General features: G+C 57.3%; 1 protein-coding gene across 1 annotated transcript in view; it reads left to right on the forward strand.

The window, feature by feature from the left end:
* The window catches only part of ADAMTS7 (ADAM metallopeptidase with thrombospondin type 1 motif 7), a 37,330-nt gene that overhangs the window by 6,982 nt on the left and 15,787 nt on the right, over positions 1–14,561 (forward strand). The window contains exons 7-18 of the mRNA XM_088172814.1: positions 652–801; positions 1,344–1,487; positions 4,496–4,640; positions 4,856–4,948; positions 5,412–5,557; positions 7,345–7,514; positions 8,512–8,645; positions 8,996–9,116; positions 10,084–10,328; positions 11,540–11,681; positions 13,569–13,695; positions 14,246–14,459. Of these exons, the coding sequence (XP_088028940.1) occupies positions 652–801; positions 1,344–1,487; positions 4,496–4,640; positions 4,856–4,948; positions 5,412–5,557; positions 7,345–7,514; positions 8,512–8,645; positions 8,996–9,116; positions 10,084–10,328; positions 11,540–11,681; positions 13,569–13,695; positions 14,246–14,459 (1,831 nt within the window). The remainder of the gene's footprint in view (positions 1–651; positions 802–1,343; positions 1,488–4,495; positions 4,641–4,855; positions 4,949–5,411; positions 5,558–7,344; positions 7,515–8,511; positions 8,646–8,995; positions 9,117–10,083; positions 10,329–11,539; positions 11,682–13,568; positions 13,696–14,245; positions 14,460–14,561) is intronic.

The raw sequence follows: 14,561 nt of genomic DNA on the forward strand, positions 1-14,561 counted from the left end.
CCAGAAGGGCTGGATCCTCCCAGGATTAATTCTCCTTTTCCCTCTGGGGCTGGGCTTGGCAGAGGAGCCTCTGGGAAGCCCCTGACCTCCCATGGAGCTGGCAGGAATTCCTGCCCCTGGCCAAGTTTGTGTACCTAGCAGTCAAAGCCTGGTTTGAGGCTTTTAGGCTGGTTTTTTTTTTTTTTTTTTGAGCTGGCTGCTGTGGTGTTTTGGGTGATGATTCACAACCCACAGCAGCTCCATCTTCTTGCTTTGTAGCAGAAATGAGGCACCTCAGGCTTCAGTGGGGCTGTTCTTCCTGGGTGGCTGGAGCTGCCCTGGAAAACCACAGCACCTCTGGGATGTGCTGGGATGAGATTCCCCATAGCACTGCTTGATTATCCCCAGCATCAGCTTTATTTATACAAGGGAATAAACGTGGCCAGGCTGGCCAGCAGCTCCCATTAATCAGGCTTAATAACGAGCTGGGGATACTGGCAGAGGGAAGGGGGGAGGAGAGGTCATGGATGTTTCCCCTGTGGAAGGATGTTGGATGTCTCCATCCTCACTCCTGTTTGGCTGCTGTCCCTGGGCCGGGTCCTGCCGCCTTCCAACGCCCTCTGTGCTCTGTGTGTGTCTGTGTGTCCGTGCGTGCCCGTCCCCTCGGCCAAGGAAGGACATCTGTGCTGCCATGAACCGGCCCTGCGAGACCCTGGGGCTGTCCCACGTGGCTGGAATGTGCCAGCCCCACCGGAGCTGCAACATCAACGAGGACACGGGGCTGCCCCTCGCCTTCACCGTGGCCCACGAGCTGGGACACAGGTACCACCATCCTCCTCCTCCTCCATCCCTGGGGCTGCACAAGGCACGGGGGGGAAGTTGGGACGTGGTTCCCCAGTGGTTCCTCTCGGGTGCAGACACTCCCTCGCTCCCTGAGGATTTCATTCCAGGGTTAAGTTTTGGGTTAATGAGAACCACGTAATGTAAGGAAACCTGGAGAAATTGCACTTGTGTGTCGTCCTGGGGTGGTCTGGGAAGGTTTTGGAGCAGGGCTTGCCCACTGAGAAGTTTTGAAGCAGGATGTGTCTGTAATGTCAGCCACAGAATTCTGCTTGCCCCAGTTGCAGTTGCATTTCCACGAGGTCACTCGGCCATTGCAGTTCCCCATGGACAGCCCTGTGTGGGAAAACACCCCCCAGCACGATCCTGTGGAATATTCCCGGGTTTTCAGTGGGAAAGCAGACATGAAAGCACAGGAGAAAGTTCAGGGTCCCCTGGGCAGGTCCCTGCTCCTGTGTGTGGTGGCTGGGGTGGCTCTGGTGGTCGTGGCTCACCTCCCCTCCGTGGGCTGTGCTCTTACACAGTTTTGGGATTCAGCATGATGGAAGCAGCAATGACTGTGAGCCAGTTGGGAAAAGACCTTTCATCATGTCTCCACAGCTCCTGTATGACACGTCCCCACTCACCTGGTCCCGCTGCAGCCGCGAGTACATCACACGCTTCCTCGAGTGAGTGTCTCCTCTTCCTCCTCTTCCTCCCCTTCCTCCTCACTGCTGGGGCTCAGGGCCCTCGCATGGGGGGTGCTCCCACCTCTAAAATCACCTCTCTGAGTGTTGGGGATCTTTGTCCCATCCCTGGCAGTGTCCCCAGGCTTGGAGCAGCCTGGGACGGTGGGAGCTGTCCCTGCCCATGGCAGGGGTGGGATGAGATGAGCTTTAAGGGTCCCTTCCCCCCAAACCATTCCGTGGATCCTCCCTGGGTTGCCTCACTGTGCTGTGAAGGGGGGGTCAGGAGTTTTTTGGGGCTGTGGTTGCTTAGATAAATCCGGAGTGTTTTCCCTCCATGCTCTCTGCAGGTTCTGCAGAGTCTCCCCGATTTTCTCTGCCTGCCGTGGGCAAACCAGACCCAGCCAAATTCCTCCCTGCCTTTGTTTATTTTTAGCACCCGTGGCTGATTTTTCAGGCTGTTGTTAGGAAGTTCCAAGGAACACAGCCCAGAGTTTGGTTTGTCAGCCAGGGGCTCACACTGGACAACATTTCCCTCCCTTGCTGCAGGGAGGTTTGAAAACTGAGGAGCAGCGAGGGGAGAGCAGGGCCAGGCATTCCACGGTCCCAAATCCCAGCCTGGGCCGTGTGGGCTTGGCCCCACGTGTGCAGGGGGAATTATTCTGATTTATGGCTTGCAGAGGAGTGGGGTTTTCCTGCACCCCCAGCACACCTGGCCCTCTGCTTTAACCTTCACTTGGGGGTGAAGAATTTCGTGCTTGTGATGACCCTGAGCTGTGGTGGGGAGACAGAGCAGCTGGAAACTCCTCTGGTGGGGTTTTGGTGTCTTTGCACCCCCTGAAGGAGCAGAACTTCCCTGGGGCTGTGACTCCCCAGGGCCAGGGGCTGCTCTGATGGGATGTTGGCAGAACAGGAGGCAGGGAGGCAGGAAAAGGGACCCTGCTGACCTGGGGATGCTGGATGTGCTCAGAACAGACCTCAACGTTCAGAAAAACCACACTGGCAGAAAAACCACACTCCCAGATGGTGATGATGATTATTTTACACAGGAAAATTATTATTTCACAAGCACTGCCGACTGTTGGAGCATCTCAAAGGGATTCCAGCACTGGCTGCAGCTGGGGCTCCAGTCAGGGTGTGCCTGGCCACGAGGGGACCCTGGCAGAGGTCCTGTCCCTGCTGTCCCCAAGGAAGGTGTCCCCTCGCTCAGGATGCTGGCCCAGGGTGATGCTCTGGTGGTGCAGGGACCCTTCAGTCTTTGCTCTGCATCACACAAACACATTTCCACAGTGCTGGGGCTCCTTTTCATCATCCTGCTCCTGCCAGGACTCTGCCCTTCCCCTCTGTGCCATCCTGTGCCACCCCCAGCTCCATGGCTGTGCTCCTCGTTCTTCCCAAGCTCCAAGCTTTGCCTTTTGTTTTTGTTGAATTCTGTCCTGGCTTTTTTGGACCCTTCCTCCAGTTCTCTGGGAGCTTTTGGAATTTTAATCCTGCTCTCAAATGTATCTGCAGATCCTCTCAGGCTGCTCACAGATGGGGATTTAATGATTGTTCCATGCACTCCATCCTCCAGCTTGGGCTGGAACAGGCAGAGCAGGGCAGGCCCCTGCATCTTTCCCTCTGGACTGGGATTTACTGCAGATCCCTGGAAGCCAGAGGGAAACTCAGGCCAATTTTTCCCTGCTTGGAGATGTGTTTTGGCCAATTGAACAGACCAGGAGAATGATTGTAAAATATCTAACAGGGAAATAGGTTCTGGAAAAGCTGGAATGTTGAGGCAGATCCCAATCACCCCCAGGCTGGACAGAGACAGGGAAGGCTCCAAGGGGAGCAGGAGGCTGGGGACAGTGGAGGGGGACCTGTGGGGCCCCTTCACCCCAAACAGGAAAAGGGTGAAGGGCCTAGAACAGCACGAGTGTCACACCTGGGGCTCATCCAGCATGAAGTGCTGGAGCCTGGAGTTTTTCCAGGAAGGATTCCAGGATTCTGTGGTTCAGTGGAAATAAGTGGGGAGGTACCAGGCAGTGTGTGCCTGACACAGGCTGCACCAGGAGCTGCCCAATGCATGCTCCATCCATCCCAGCTCAGCACCCACAGCACCCACAGGGATCCTGCTGTGGGAGCAGCAGGATGCTCCTGGTGTTGGGAATTTGGAAATGGAGACTTTCGAGCCCCTGGGCTGCTGAAAGCATCTCATTTCCTGGTTTTTCCCATAGGGAAATGTAATATATCTCAGTAAGGATATACATGGCAGTTGAAGGGGCTGTCTCCAGCCAAGGGAGCTGTGTGCAGTGTGGGATTTGGTGGGATGGGAGAGGGAGGGGGGGGTGCTGGCTCTGCTGGCCATCACCCCTTGGCACTGGCAGCCCTGCAGAGCAGGAGCTCTCCTGCTCCCAGCCCTTGTTTCCGTGTTTGGGTTCAAAAGGAATCTCAGTGCAAGTTAATTCAGAGTTCCCAAGCACAGCAAGGCCGGTAATCTGATCCAGCACAGCCTGGCCAGAGGCTCGGCCTTGCTGGAGAGGAGTTTGTTTAAATCGACACCCAGGGCTGGAGTGCAGACAGCTCAGTGTGTGTTTGGGAAGTGCCAGAGCAGGAGCTGCTGGAGCAGAGGGAGGCACTGCCTGCCTTGGCCACTCCACTGCCCCCTCTGCTCCAGGGAAATCCTGCCCGGCCTGGGCTGAGCCCTGCTCTGGTGGCAGCAGAGGGTGAGCACGTTTGGCTGCTGAAAATCTCCTTTATCCCTGTTAGCAGGGTCTGCAGGGACAGCTCTGGAGGTTGTGGCTCCACCAGGGCATTCTTGGTTGTTGTCCCTTCACCTTCCCCATGCCCTGCCACCCCGTGGGGGGATCACTCTGGGGGGGTTCCCACCCCAAAAAGGTACCCAGAGGTGTCCGTGCACACCAATCCAGGGATGGCAGAGGCAGGGAAATGCTGATTGCTCCTCACCCTGGGCCACTGCCCAGCTCCTCTTGGGCACCTGGGCTGACTCTGCTGGCTCCTCTCTCTTTCAGCAGGGGCTGGGGGCTGTGCCTGGATGACCCCCCAGCCCAGGAGGTGCTGGACTTTCCCCTGGTGCCCCCGGGGGTCCTGTACGATGTGAGCCACCAGTGCAGGCTGCAGTACGGCCCCTACTCCACCTTCTGTGATGACATGGACGTGAGTGGGGGCTCTGGGGGGCTCAGGGGGGGCTTTGCTGGGCTTGTGCTCACCCTGTCCCATGGATGGATCAGATCTGTGCCCCATGGATGGATCAGATCTGTGCCCCATGGATCTGATCTGTGCCCATGGATGTGATCTGTGCCCCAGGGATCTGATCTGTGCCCAGGGCTGGATCAGTGCCAGGCAGTAACCCTGTCCCTCTGCTCCCCCAGAGTGTGTGTCACACGCTGTGGTGCACAGTGGGGACCACGTGTCACTCCAAGCTGGATGCAGCTGTCGATGGCACGGCGTGTGGGGACAGCAAGGTAAGGGGGAACACCCCTCCATGGCCTTGGGGACACACAGGGGCTGTGCAGGGTCCAGTGCAGGGCTGGGCTCATCCCAGCAGGGGCTGCCCTCACTTGGGATCCCTTGGATCACCTGGGAAGGTGACCCCACAGTTAATGGCCATGGCAGGAGGGCACGGGGCTGGTTCTGCACCCATGGTGGATGCTCCTCCCTGGGGTCTCCCCCACTGCTGGGGAGGCAGCTCTGAGCCCCTCTGGGCTGTGAATCCCCTTGCTGAGGGGTCTCTGTGGAGCTTTGGGTTTGTTGCCTCCTTTAAATCCTCCACCACCTCTGAGTTTCCCATTGCTCCAGGCTCTGGCAGAGCCCAGCTGGCCCCAGGCACGTCCGTGCACGCAGAGCAGGGATTTCCACGGGGCAATCTTTGTGCTGGACCCCTGTGCTCCCCACCCCTAACCCTGTGTTCTCCTCTTGTCCCCACAGTGGTGCTTCAATGGCGAGTGTGTCCCCGTGGGCTACCGGCCCCAGCCCATCGATGGTGCCTGGGGCTCCTGGAGCTCCTGGGCCTCCTGCTCCCGCAGCTGTGGGGCAGGAGTGCAGAGTGCTGAGAGGCACTGCAGCCACCCCACGTAAGCCAGCCCTGTCCCCAGGCTGCCCAGAGCAGCCACAGAGCCCTGGGCTGCTTTGGGGTGGAGGGCACCTGGTTCCATCCCCTGCCCTGGGAGTGTTGGACTCAAACAAAGGGCAGAGGCTCCAGGCTGGGAGATGTGAAACATTTCCAGCGTCCTTTAGTGACAGAACAGCAGAGCAGGCATTCTTGGAGCCTGATTCAGAGTTGTTTTGAAAAATCCTGCTGCAGTTTATCACCCTGCTGCATTCCATGAGCCAGCGCTGGCTGGAAGTGTCCAGGCAGTGCTGGAGGAGCTGCCATCTCCATCCAGGCATTTCTGGGCTCCCCAGATGTGCCCTTGGTCACCAAATCCCTGTTGCACTGCGTTCAGCCAACACCTCTGGCTTGCCCTGGTGTCAGAGCACCCCGGGATGGGGAGGAAAAGGAAAGAGGAAAAAGGAAAAGGGCTTTGCAGTGATGTTCCAGGGGAGTCACTTTTCCATGGCATGGGGAGCTGGGGCAGCCCAGGAGTGAGCTCCTGACCCTTCCAGACGTGCTCTGCCCATCCTCTTCCTCAGGCACGTGCTGTTGGGCTCTTGAGGGAAGTTCTGTGTCATCTGGGTCCTGGGTCAAGACCTGGATTTGTGTTTGACATAAACTCTGTGGCAGAGGTGCTGTGGTGCTTTATGGAGCTGTGTCCACACAGCTGTGGACAGGCAGGAGAGCAAACACTGGGAATTTCCAGTTGTTTGCTTTGGCCACTGGAGGTAAATCTTCATGTTTGCCCTTGGGATGAAGTGAGAAAATATGTGCTGGGCATTCCCCCCTCCCACAGCCATTCCCTCAGGGCAGAGCGTGTAAACACAGCCCTGAAATAATCATTAGCTTCATTCTGTTAGCCAAGTGTGCCCAGGAGAAGGAGTTTTCACAGGGCACAGGGACAGTGGTGTGACCAAGGGAAAAGGAGATGGTGCCTGTGTTGTGAGGGTCTGCTGGCACCTGAGAAAAACACGGGATGCTTCTCAAGTCTCCCTTGCTTTGGAAAGTTCAGTGTCAGCTTTGCCATTCCCTGGGGCAGGGGAGGAGCAGAGCCAGGAGGAGCCCCTGGCTGGGATGGAGAGAGCACAGGACGGGCCCTGGCTGGGGCAGCCTGAGGAAGGGGATGGAACAGGGATGGGCTTCGACCAAGCCAAAGCACTGCAGAGCAGTGTGCCTGTGAGCTGTGTGCCTGTGAGCTGTGTGCCTGTGAGCTGTGTGCCTGTGAGCTGTGTGACTGTGAGCCCCTCTCGGTGTGGCTCTGTTTTGTGACTCTGTTTTTGTCACTCCAGTTTTGTCACTCCAGTTTTGTCACTCCAGTTTTGTCACTCCAGTTTTGTCACTCCTGTTTAGTGACTCTGTTTCTCTGTTTTGTGACTCTGTTTAGTCACTCCAGTTTTGTCACTCCTGTTTAGTGACTGTTTAGTGACTCTGTTTTATAACTCGTGTTTAGTGACTCTGTTTGGTGACTCTGTTTCTGTGTTTGGTGACTCTGTGTTTGGTGACTCTGTGTTTGGTGACTCTGTGTTTGGTGACTCTGTTTCTGTGTTTGGTGACTCTGTTTCTCTCTTTGGTGACTCTGTGTTTGGTGACTCTGTTTCTCTCTTTGGTGACTCTGTGTTTGGTGACTCTGTGTTTGGTGACTCTGTTTCTCTGTTTGGTGACTCTCTTTGGTGACTCTGTTTCTGTGTTTGGTGACTCTGTGTTTGGTGACTCTGTTTCTCTGTTTTGTGACTGTTTCTCTGTTGGGTGACCCCGTTTCCTCCCCAGGCCCAAGTACGGGGGCCGGTTCTGCCTGGGGGAGCGGCGGCGGTTCCGGATCTGTAACGTGCGGCGCTGTCCCCAGGGCAGCCCCTCCTTCCGCCAGCTCCAGTGCAGCCACTTCAACCCCATGCTCTACAAAGGGAAACTCTACAAGTGGACACCGGTGCCCAACAGCTGTGAGTGGGGGGCAGGGACCCCAGGACGTGGGGATGCTCAGACACGGCTCTGTGAGCGGCTGGGGTTGTGTTTGTGTCCTCTTAGGGTTTCCACAGATCAGTGCCTGGCTGCTTTTTTTCTTCTGCCTTCACTCAGAGTCAGGATTGGAGCACCAGAGATGGATTTTCTTGCTCAGGCTCAGCTGTTTATTAATTCTTATCTATGGTACAGAGAGTCCTGCAGCACTTCTAGCTAACAAGCTAAAAGGGAGAAAAATGTCAGTAGATCTAGTTCTTTTAAAGGGAAACGATCCAATTGAATGCTAGCACTTATATTATTTATACTTTTGACCCAATGACCAAATGACCTGCACTGCAGTACTTTCCAACCAACCAAAAACCAGTACCTGAAATCATGAAGAAGGTACAAGAAGGAAGAAGAGCCCAAGGGCCTCCATCCTGCCCCATTCCTATTACTATATTCTAAAACCCAAAATTCCAATCCCTTCACCATGTGGTATTACACACCTCTATTCAAACTACACACCAGTGATTCCAACTCCATCACTCAAATTTGGAAGCCTTCTCCAAGGCCTCAAGTCAAAAGCAGTGTTCTCCTGGGGTCAGGGTCAGAAAGCACAGAAAGTTCCAAACTCCCAGGCTTCAGGATTCTGACAGCACAGCCTTGCAGCCTGGTGGTGCTGAATTGAGTATTTTACACTGAGGCTGGGCTGCAGGGCTGGGGTGTGATTTTTGGGGCTGTTTTTTCCCCAGTGAACCCCTGTGAGCTGCACTGCAGGGCTGGGGTGTGATTTTGGGGCTGTTTTTTCCCCAGTGAACCCCTGTGAGCTGCACTGCAGGGCTGGGGTGTGATTTTGGGGCTGTTTTTTCCCCAGTGAACCCCTGTGAGCTGCACTGCAGGGCTGGGGTGTGATTTTGGGGCTGTTTTTTCCCCAGTGAACCCCTGTGAGCTGCACTGCAGGGCTGGGGTGTGATTTTGGGGCTGTTTTTTCCCCAGTGAACCCCTGTGAGCTGCACTGCCGGCCCGAGCGCGAGTTCTTTGCGGAGAAGCTTCGGGACGCGGTGCTGGACGGGACCCCGTGCTACGACAGCGATTCCAGCAGGGACATCTGCATCAATGGCATCTGCAAGGTGGGGCTGGGGGCACACAGGGACACCCCGGGCTGGCACCCACCCTTGGGTGCTCAGCGTTGCCCCCCTCTCGTGCTGAGCTCATTCCTTTTGCCGTTCCCCCGTGGAGAGCGATCCTGTTCCCCTGGGGTGAGTGGTGTGGGCTGGGTCAGTCTCTGTGTGGCCTCAAGGAGCCAGAGCACAGCCCAGGCCGTGATGGATGGGGCTGGGAGGGAGCTGGTGTCAGGATAAATCCAATGTGGGTTGGGTTTAGCATCCCTGCCAAGCCAAGCCGTGCCAGGGTTGTGTGAATGCCCTGGAGATGATGCAGCCAGTGACTGGGGGGTGCTGGGTGTGGGGCTCCCTTGCAGAACGTGGGCTGTGACTACGAGATCGACTCTCAGGCAGTGGAGGATCGCTGTGGGGTGTGCCACGGGGACGGCTCCACCTGCCACACCGTCCACAAGACCTTCGAGGACAGCGAGGGGCTGGGTGAGTGCCCTGGGCTCAGAGACAGGTCTGCCAAGGAAGGCAGGAGCCTCTTTTTAAAATGGAGAATGTAAACCCCCTCCCTCCAGATTATTTTGAAATTAAGGGGCTTTCAGGCACAGATATGGGAATAGGAATAACAGTTCTTTACCAGGAAAATTAAAATAGCAATGCAGTATTGCAGAGAACAAACCCAGAGCAGGGGCAGAGTGAGAATCCAAGGTGCCCCCGTCAGTCAGTCAGGGTTGGTGCAGTCCCATTCCATGGTGGCTGCATCCTCCTGCAGTGACAGATGTGGTTCTGCTGGAGCAGGGCTCCTGCACAAGGTGCAGTTTTCCTCCAAAGCTGCAGGGATGATGTGCAAGGCTCTGGTTTTCCTCTGGGATGCAGTGGGAAAAGGCTGCTCTGCTGTTCCAAATCTCCCCTTTGATCTGGGTAGGAAATGCTCGGCTCCTGCCCTGGCTGGAGCATCTCCCAATGGGATGATGGAATTTGATCAGCCCTGCCCTGGGACTGCATGGCCATGAACAGGAGAGATCTCCTGGAGGGAGGATGGGCTGTGGGCAAGATAAAGAACACTGCAACAGCTGGGTGAACAGCTGGAACATGAACAGAGAATATCCCCACAGAGATCAGGATCACTGCCCCAGCTGGTTTATCAGCTGGTGACAGAATCCACACTTTTGGTCACATCCTGTATTGCAGCTCAGACAGTAAGGCACCTCCTGCTGTCCCCAGAGCATGCCTGGCCCAGCACAGCTGCTCCTTTGGAGAGGGGGTTTAATTCCAACTTGTTGATTTTTTGGGGTTAAGACAACAGGGAACACAGGTGGGCTCAGGGCAAGGTAGGGTTGGGTGCCCACTGTGCCTTGCAGAGCTGGAAGGATTGGCACAGTGCTGGCACCCAGGCGACAAAAATCATCTCCAACACCTCTGACTGCACCAGGACCAACGCTTTTTCCATTCCCAGGGTACGTGGACATTGGGATTATCCCCGTGGGAGCCCGGGAGATCCGGATTGAAGAGGTGGCAGAAGCCGGGAATTTCCTGGCTCTGCGGAGCGAGGACCCCGAGAAATATTTCCTGAATGGAGGCTGGACCATCCAGTGGAACGGGGACTACAAGGTGGCAGGCACCACCTTCACCTACAAGAGGACGGGGAACTGGGAGAACCTCACCTCTCCAGGGCCCACCGTGGAGCCCGTGTGGATCCAGGTGTGATGGATCCTGCCTTCCCTGTGGGGCTGAGCTGCCCTGGTCCTTCCCAGCCCCTCCCTGCAGCCTCTGCACCTCCTTGGGGTGTGTTTCTCTGCTGGCCCTGGCAGTGTTTCCAGCCCGCAGCACTTCCAGCTGAGCCTCAAACCCTTTGCAGCATTCTGCAAATTATTGACAGGGGAGAGGGAGCAGGAGGAGAAAGAGCCATTTCCTGAGGCTTTCCTGCATCTTACCACGAGCAGGGAAAGAGCCCCCAGTGCTTCTGGCTGGGCTGGACAGTCAGGAGAGAGGGAGCTGCCAGGTCATGCAGAGCTGCCAGGAGTCAATATCCCTGTGACCACGGGGCCAAGCCTTCCTCTGCAGGAGCAGTGGGAATCATCCCATGGGCGATGGTGGCACAGCTGGCCCCAGGCTGGAATCCCTCGTGGTGCAGAGGTGGTGCTGGCCATGGAGCTGCATCCCGTGGACCCCCAGGATCCCCTTGCCCTGGCCTGATGCACTCCCTGGAGCATCCCTGCCTTTGCAGGGGCTCGAGCAGCCAAAATCTCCTCCTGCCTTCCCTTCAGCAGCAGCTCGGGGTGGGATGTGGGCAGGATCCCGAGCCAGCTGCCACCAAAGGCTGCTGTTAATGGGAATGCTGGCACCACAAATCACTTTCTGGGATTCATAACCTAATTAAAACCTTTGCACAAGAACGTTTCGATGTTCATGGAGAGGTTTTGGAAAGGCGCCCTGGCTCCCGCCGAAGCTCCGAGAACAACAAAGCTTTGGCAATAATGGGAGTGCTTAGGCTAAGAAAAACAGGGATGAACTCCCGGCCCCTGTGAGCACGGGTGAGGGAGGCGCTCGGAGCAGGGCTTGTGTCAACCCCAGGAGCAGCAGGAGCCTGTTGGGAGTGGGAGGCAGTTTAGGAAATTCCACGCCGGGGCAGGGACACCTTGCACAAACCGAGACCCGTCCAGCTCTGTCGTGGAGCTGGGCACAGGTCACGTCCTTCTGGACTTGATTCTTCTCCTCTGAGAAGCCCCCAGGGGGGCAATGCCACCCCCCAGCTGTGTCCCCCAGCTCCTGTTCACTCCCTGCTCATCCCCTGTGTCCCCCAGCCTGTCCCCTGTGTCCCCCAGATGTGTCCCCAGTCCTGTTCATCCCCTCCCTGTCCCCAGCTGTGTCCCCAGTCCTGTTCACCCCCTCCCTGTCCCCTGTGTCCCCAGCTGCTGTTCCAGGAGACCAACCCCGGGGTCAGGTACCAGTACACGATCCAGCGCCCGGCCGACAGCGAGAACGAGATCGAGCAGCCCGAGTTCCTCTGGCGCTTTGGCTCCTGGACCACCTGCACGGCCACCTGTGGGACAGGTGAGTCCTGCGGGACACCCACCCCGAGCAGTGCAGCCTCCCTGGGGAGCCTTTGGAGTTCCTGGCTCTTGGGTTTCACGAGGTTTAGGGGAAGAAGAAAGGGACATCTGCGGAGGTCACGGCTCGGGTGCTGAAGGAACCCCCGGGCTTTGTCAGCACTTCGCTGCCAGCTCGGTGTCCTGTTACCCTGCAGGGGACGGAGACAAAGGAGCTTTAGAGAAATCGGGGAGTGTGGCAGGGCTGCTCTCCTGCCTGGCTGGGCCTCTCCAGGGGGGAATATCCAGGGTTTTACAGAGAGCCCTGGGGTCCCGCAGTGTGTGTGTGTGGACATTTGCTCCTCCCCGCCCTGCCCCACTGCCCTGGCTGGGTGTCCCAGGGTCCCCAGGGCAGCTTTTGGGGCACTGATGCAGAGGGACATTTTTGGAACGCTGCTGGGGGAGGCTGGGAGCAGCAAGCGCTTCCTCGAGAGCAGCTGGCACTGGAAGAAAGGGGAATTCAAGGACACTTTCTAGGTAGCACAGAGTGCCAGGACAGGGGCTTTGTTTAAAACCAGCTTTCCTTTGTGTGATTCGAGTGCTTGGCTTCCAGAACAGAAGGGAAATAGGGGAGTGGGGTGAGGGTGAGCAGCTGCAGGAGGGCTGAGCCCCTCTGCCTGCACTGATGGTGATGGGAGCTGAGATGTGGATTTGGGAGAGCTCACTCTGAGCCTCTGGTGAGTGCCAGGGCCCTGCAGGCTCCTGAGTGCCCGAGGCAGAGCCCAGCTCAGCAGCTCCAGCAGGGCTGTGGCAGTGTCAGCTGAGGCTGTGACAGCTCTCATGTCACAGGTCAAGTACGAGTGACAGGAACAGGGACAGAGCTGGAGCGAGGCAGCGTGGGGAGCTCACCCTTACAAACCCCTGGGCACACTCTGGGCACACTCTGGGCTTTGGGCAGCGTTTTGTCCCTGACCTGGGCTGGGGCAGGGCTGCCACAGGAGCTGATGCTGCCCCTAGGCTGCCCACAGCCCCCAGAGCTCCCAGAGCACACAGCTCCAGTGGCTGGGTGTGGCAGAGGTGCCATCCTGCACCAGCTGCACTGGTGCCATGGGGCTCTGGGAGGGCATCACACCCTCGGCACAAATGAACTTGCAGCTCTGAGTGGTGTTTTTATTTTCTCTCCACTGTTCTGGTGGCTCAGGCTCACTAAGGGGCTCCTCCCTGCTGCAGGATGGGGTTGGGGGACACAGCAGCCAGAGCTGAACTCACTTTGCCACTCTGGTCCCGTGCCCAGAGTGGGTCACACTCTTCTGCGGGAGGTTTAGATGTGGCTCCACCTATGGATCCATGGATTTTTGGCTGTCAGATTGTGTTTGAAGGAGGCAAGGAGGGGGGGAGCTCTTTTGCATAGGATAAAAAGGATTTATTGCTTTGGGGAATCCGCTGGGCTACAGACAAAAATGGTGAAGGTGCAACAAGTTAAATATGAGTGAGGTTCAAGGGGAAGACACAAATTCTTGGGAAACTGGAGAAATTGTGGAGAAGGGTAAAGGGTAGGGTTCATAAAGGCATTGTCCAATGAGAGAGGTTGGGGGGAAAACTGAGTCACAAGGACTGATGAGATCTCCAGTTTTAGGGGATTTCTAAAGGGGAATTCCAAGTGGGGCTGGCACAAAGCAGGATTGACAGAGAATTCAGGATAGATTGACAGGGTGGCTGGGAGGGTATGTATGAATTTGGACTAAACCATTAACTTGGGCAATAACAGAACATACCATGAACAAGAAGCACACTGCAACAGCTGGGTGCTGGGGTTTGGCTCCCAAAGCTGTGCTGGTGCCTGTGGGGTGTCAGTGCCACTGGGGTGTCCTGGGGGTGTCCTGGGGGTGCCCTCAGTGTCCATCCCCCGCAGGGGTGCAGAGGCAGGTGGTGCACTGTGTGGAGAGGCTGGCAGGTCTGGTGGAGGAGCGCTTCTGTGATGCCCTCACCCGCCCCGACGACCAACAGCGCACCTGCAGCGAGGAGCCCTGCCCGGCCAGGTGAGCCCTGCCCGGCCAGGTGAGCCCTGCCCCTCTCCTCCCCTCTCCCTCACCCTGGGCATGGGGCCCAGGCCCTGTGCTGGTCCCTGGCAGCACCCCTGGGGTTGTCTGAGCACAGCAGGGCATTGCCTGTCCATGGGAGGGTCCCATCCTGGCAGGATGCTCCTCTCTGCTCTGTGCACGTCACCCTGGCACAGCTCGGGGATTGTCCCATCCCTGACCCTGACCCGAGCTCCCGGACCTTGGGCTGACACATTTGGGATCCTCATTTCCCCATGGCCCCAGGTGATGGGCAGTGGGTGGGATGGATCCTGGGGCACGGCTGTTTGCCCTGCCTGAGATCTGTTCTCTTTCCTCTTTTCCCCCTTTCCCTTTTCCCCCTTTCCCTTTTCCCCCTTTCCCTTTTCCCCCTTTCCCTTTTCCCCCTTTCCCTTTTCCCCCTTTCCCCTTTTCTCTTTTCCCCTCTCCCCTCTCCTTCTCCGTCTCTGTCTCTGTCCCCTCTCCCCATCCCCTGTCCCCTGTCCCCATCCCGTGTCCCCTCTCTGCACAGGTGGTGGGTGGGTGAGTGGCAGCAGTGCTCAGCCTCGTGTGGCGGGGCAGGGCTGATGAAGAGGACGGTTCTGTGCATCCAGAGCGTGGGGCTGGACGAGCAGAGGGCCCTGCAGCCAGCACACTGCCAGCACCTGCCCAGGCCAGATGCCACCGCACCCTGCCACCCCCAGCTCCCCTGTCCCTCCCCATGGACCGTGGGCAACTGGTCTGAGGTGAGAGGGGACATCCCAAAGGGGTGGGAGCTGGGGACAGAGCCCCCAGCCACCTCAGTGTGCTCCCACAAAATCCATGGATGTGTCTCTGTGGGCTCAGCA

Source organism: Sturnus vulgaris, chromosome 13, assembly GCF_052056855.1.
Source record: "Sturnus vulgaris isolate bStuVul1 chromosome 13, bStuVul1.hap1, whole genome shotgun sequence".
Lineage (NCBI taxonomy): Eukaryota > Metazoa > Chordata > Aves > Passeriformes > Sturnidae > Sturnus > Sturnus vulgaris.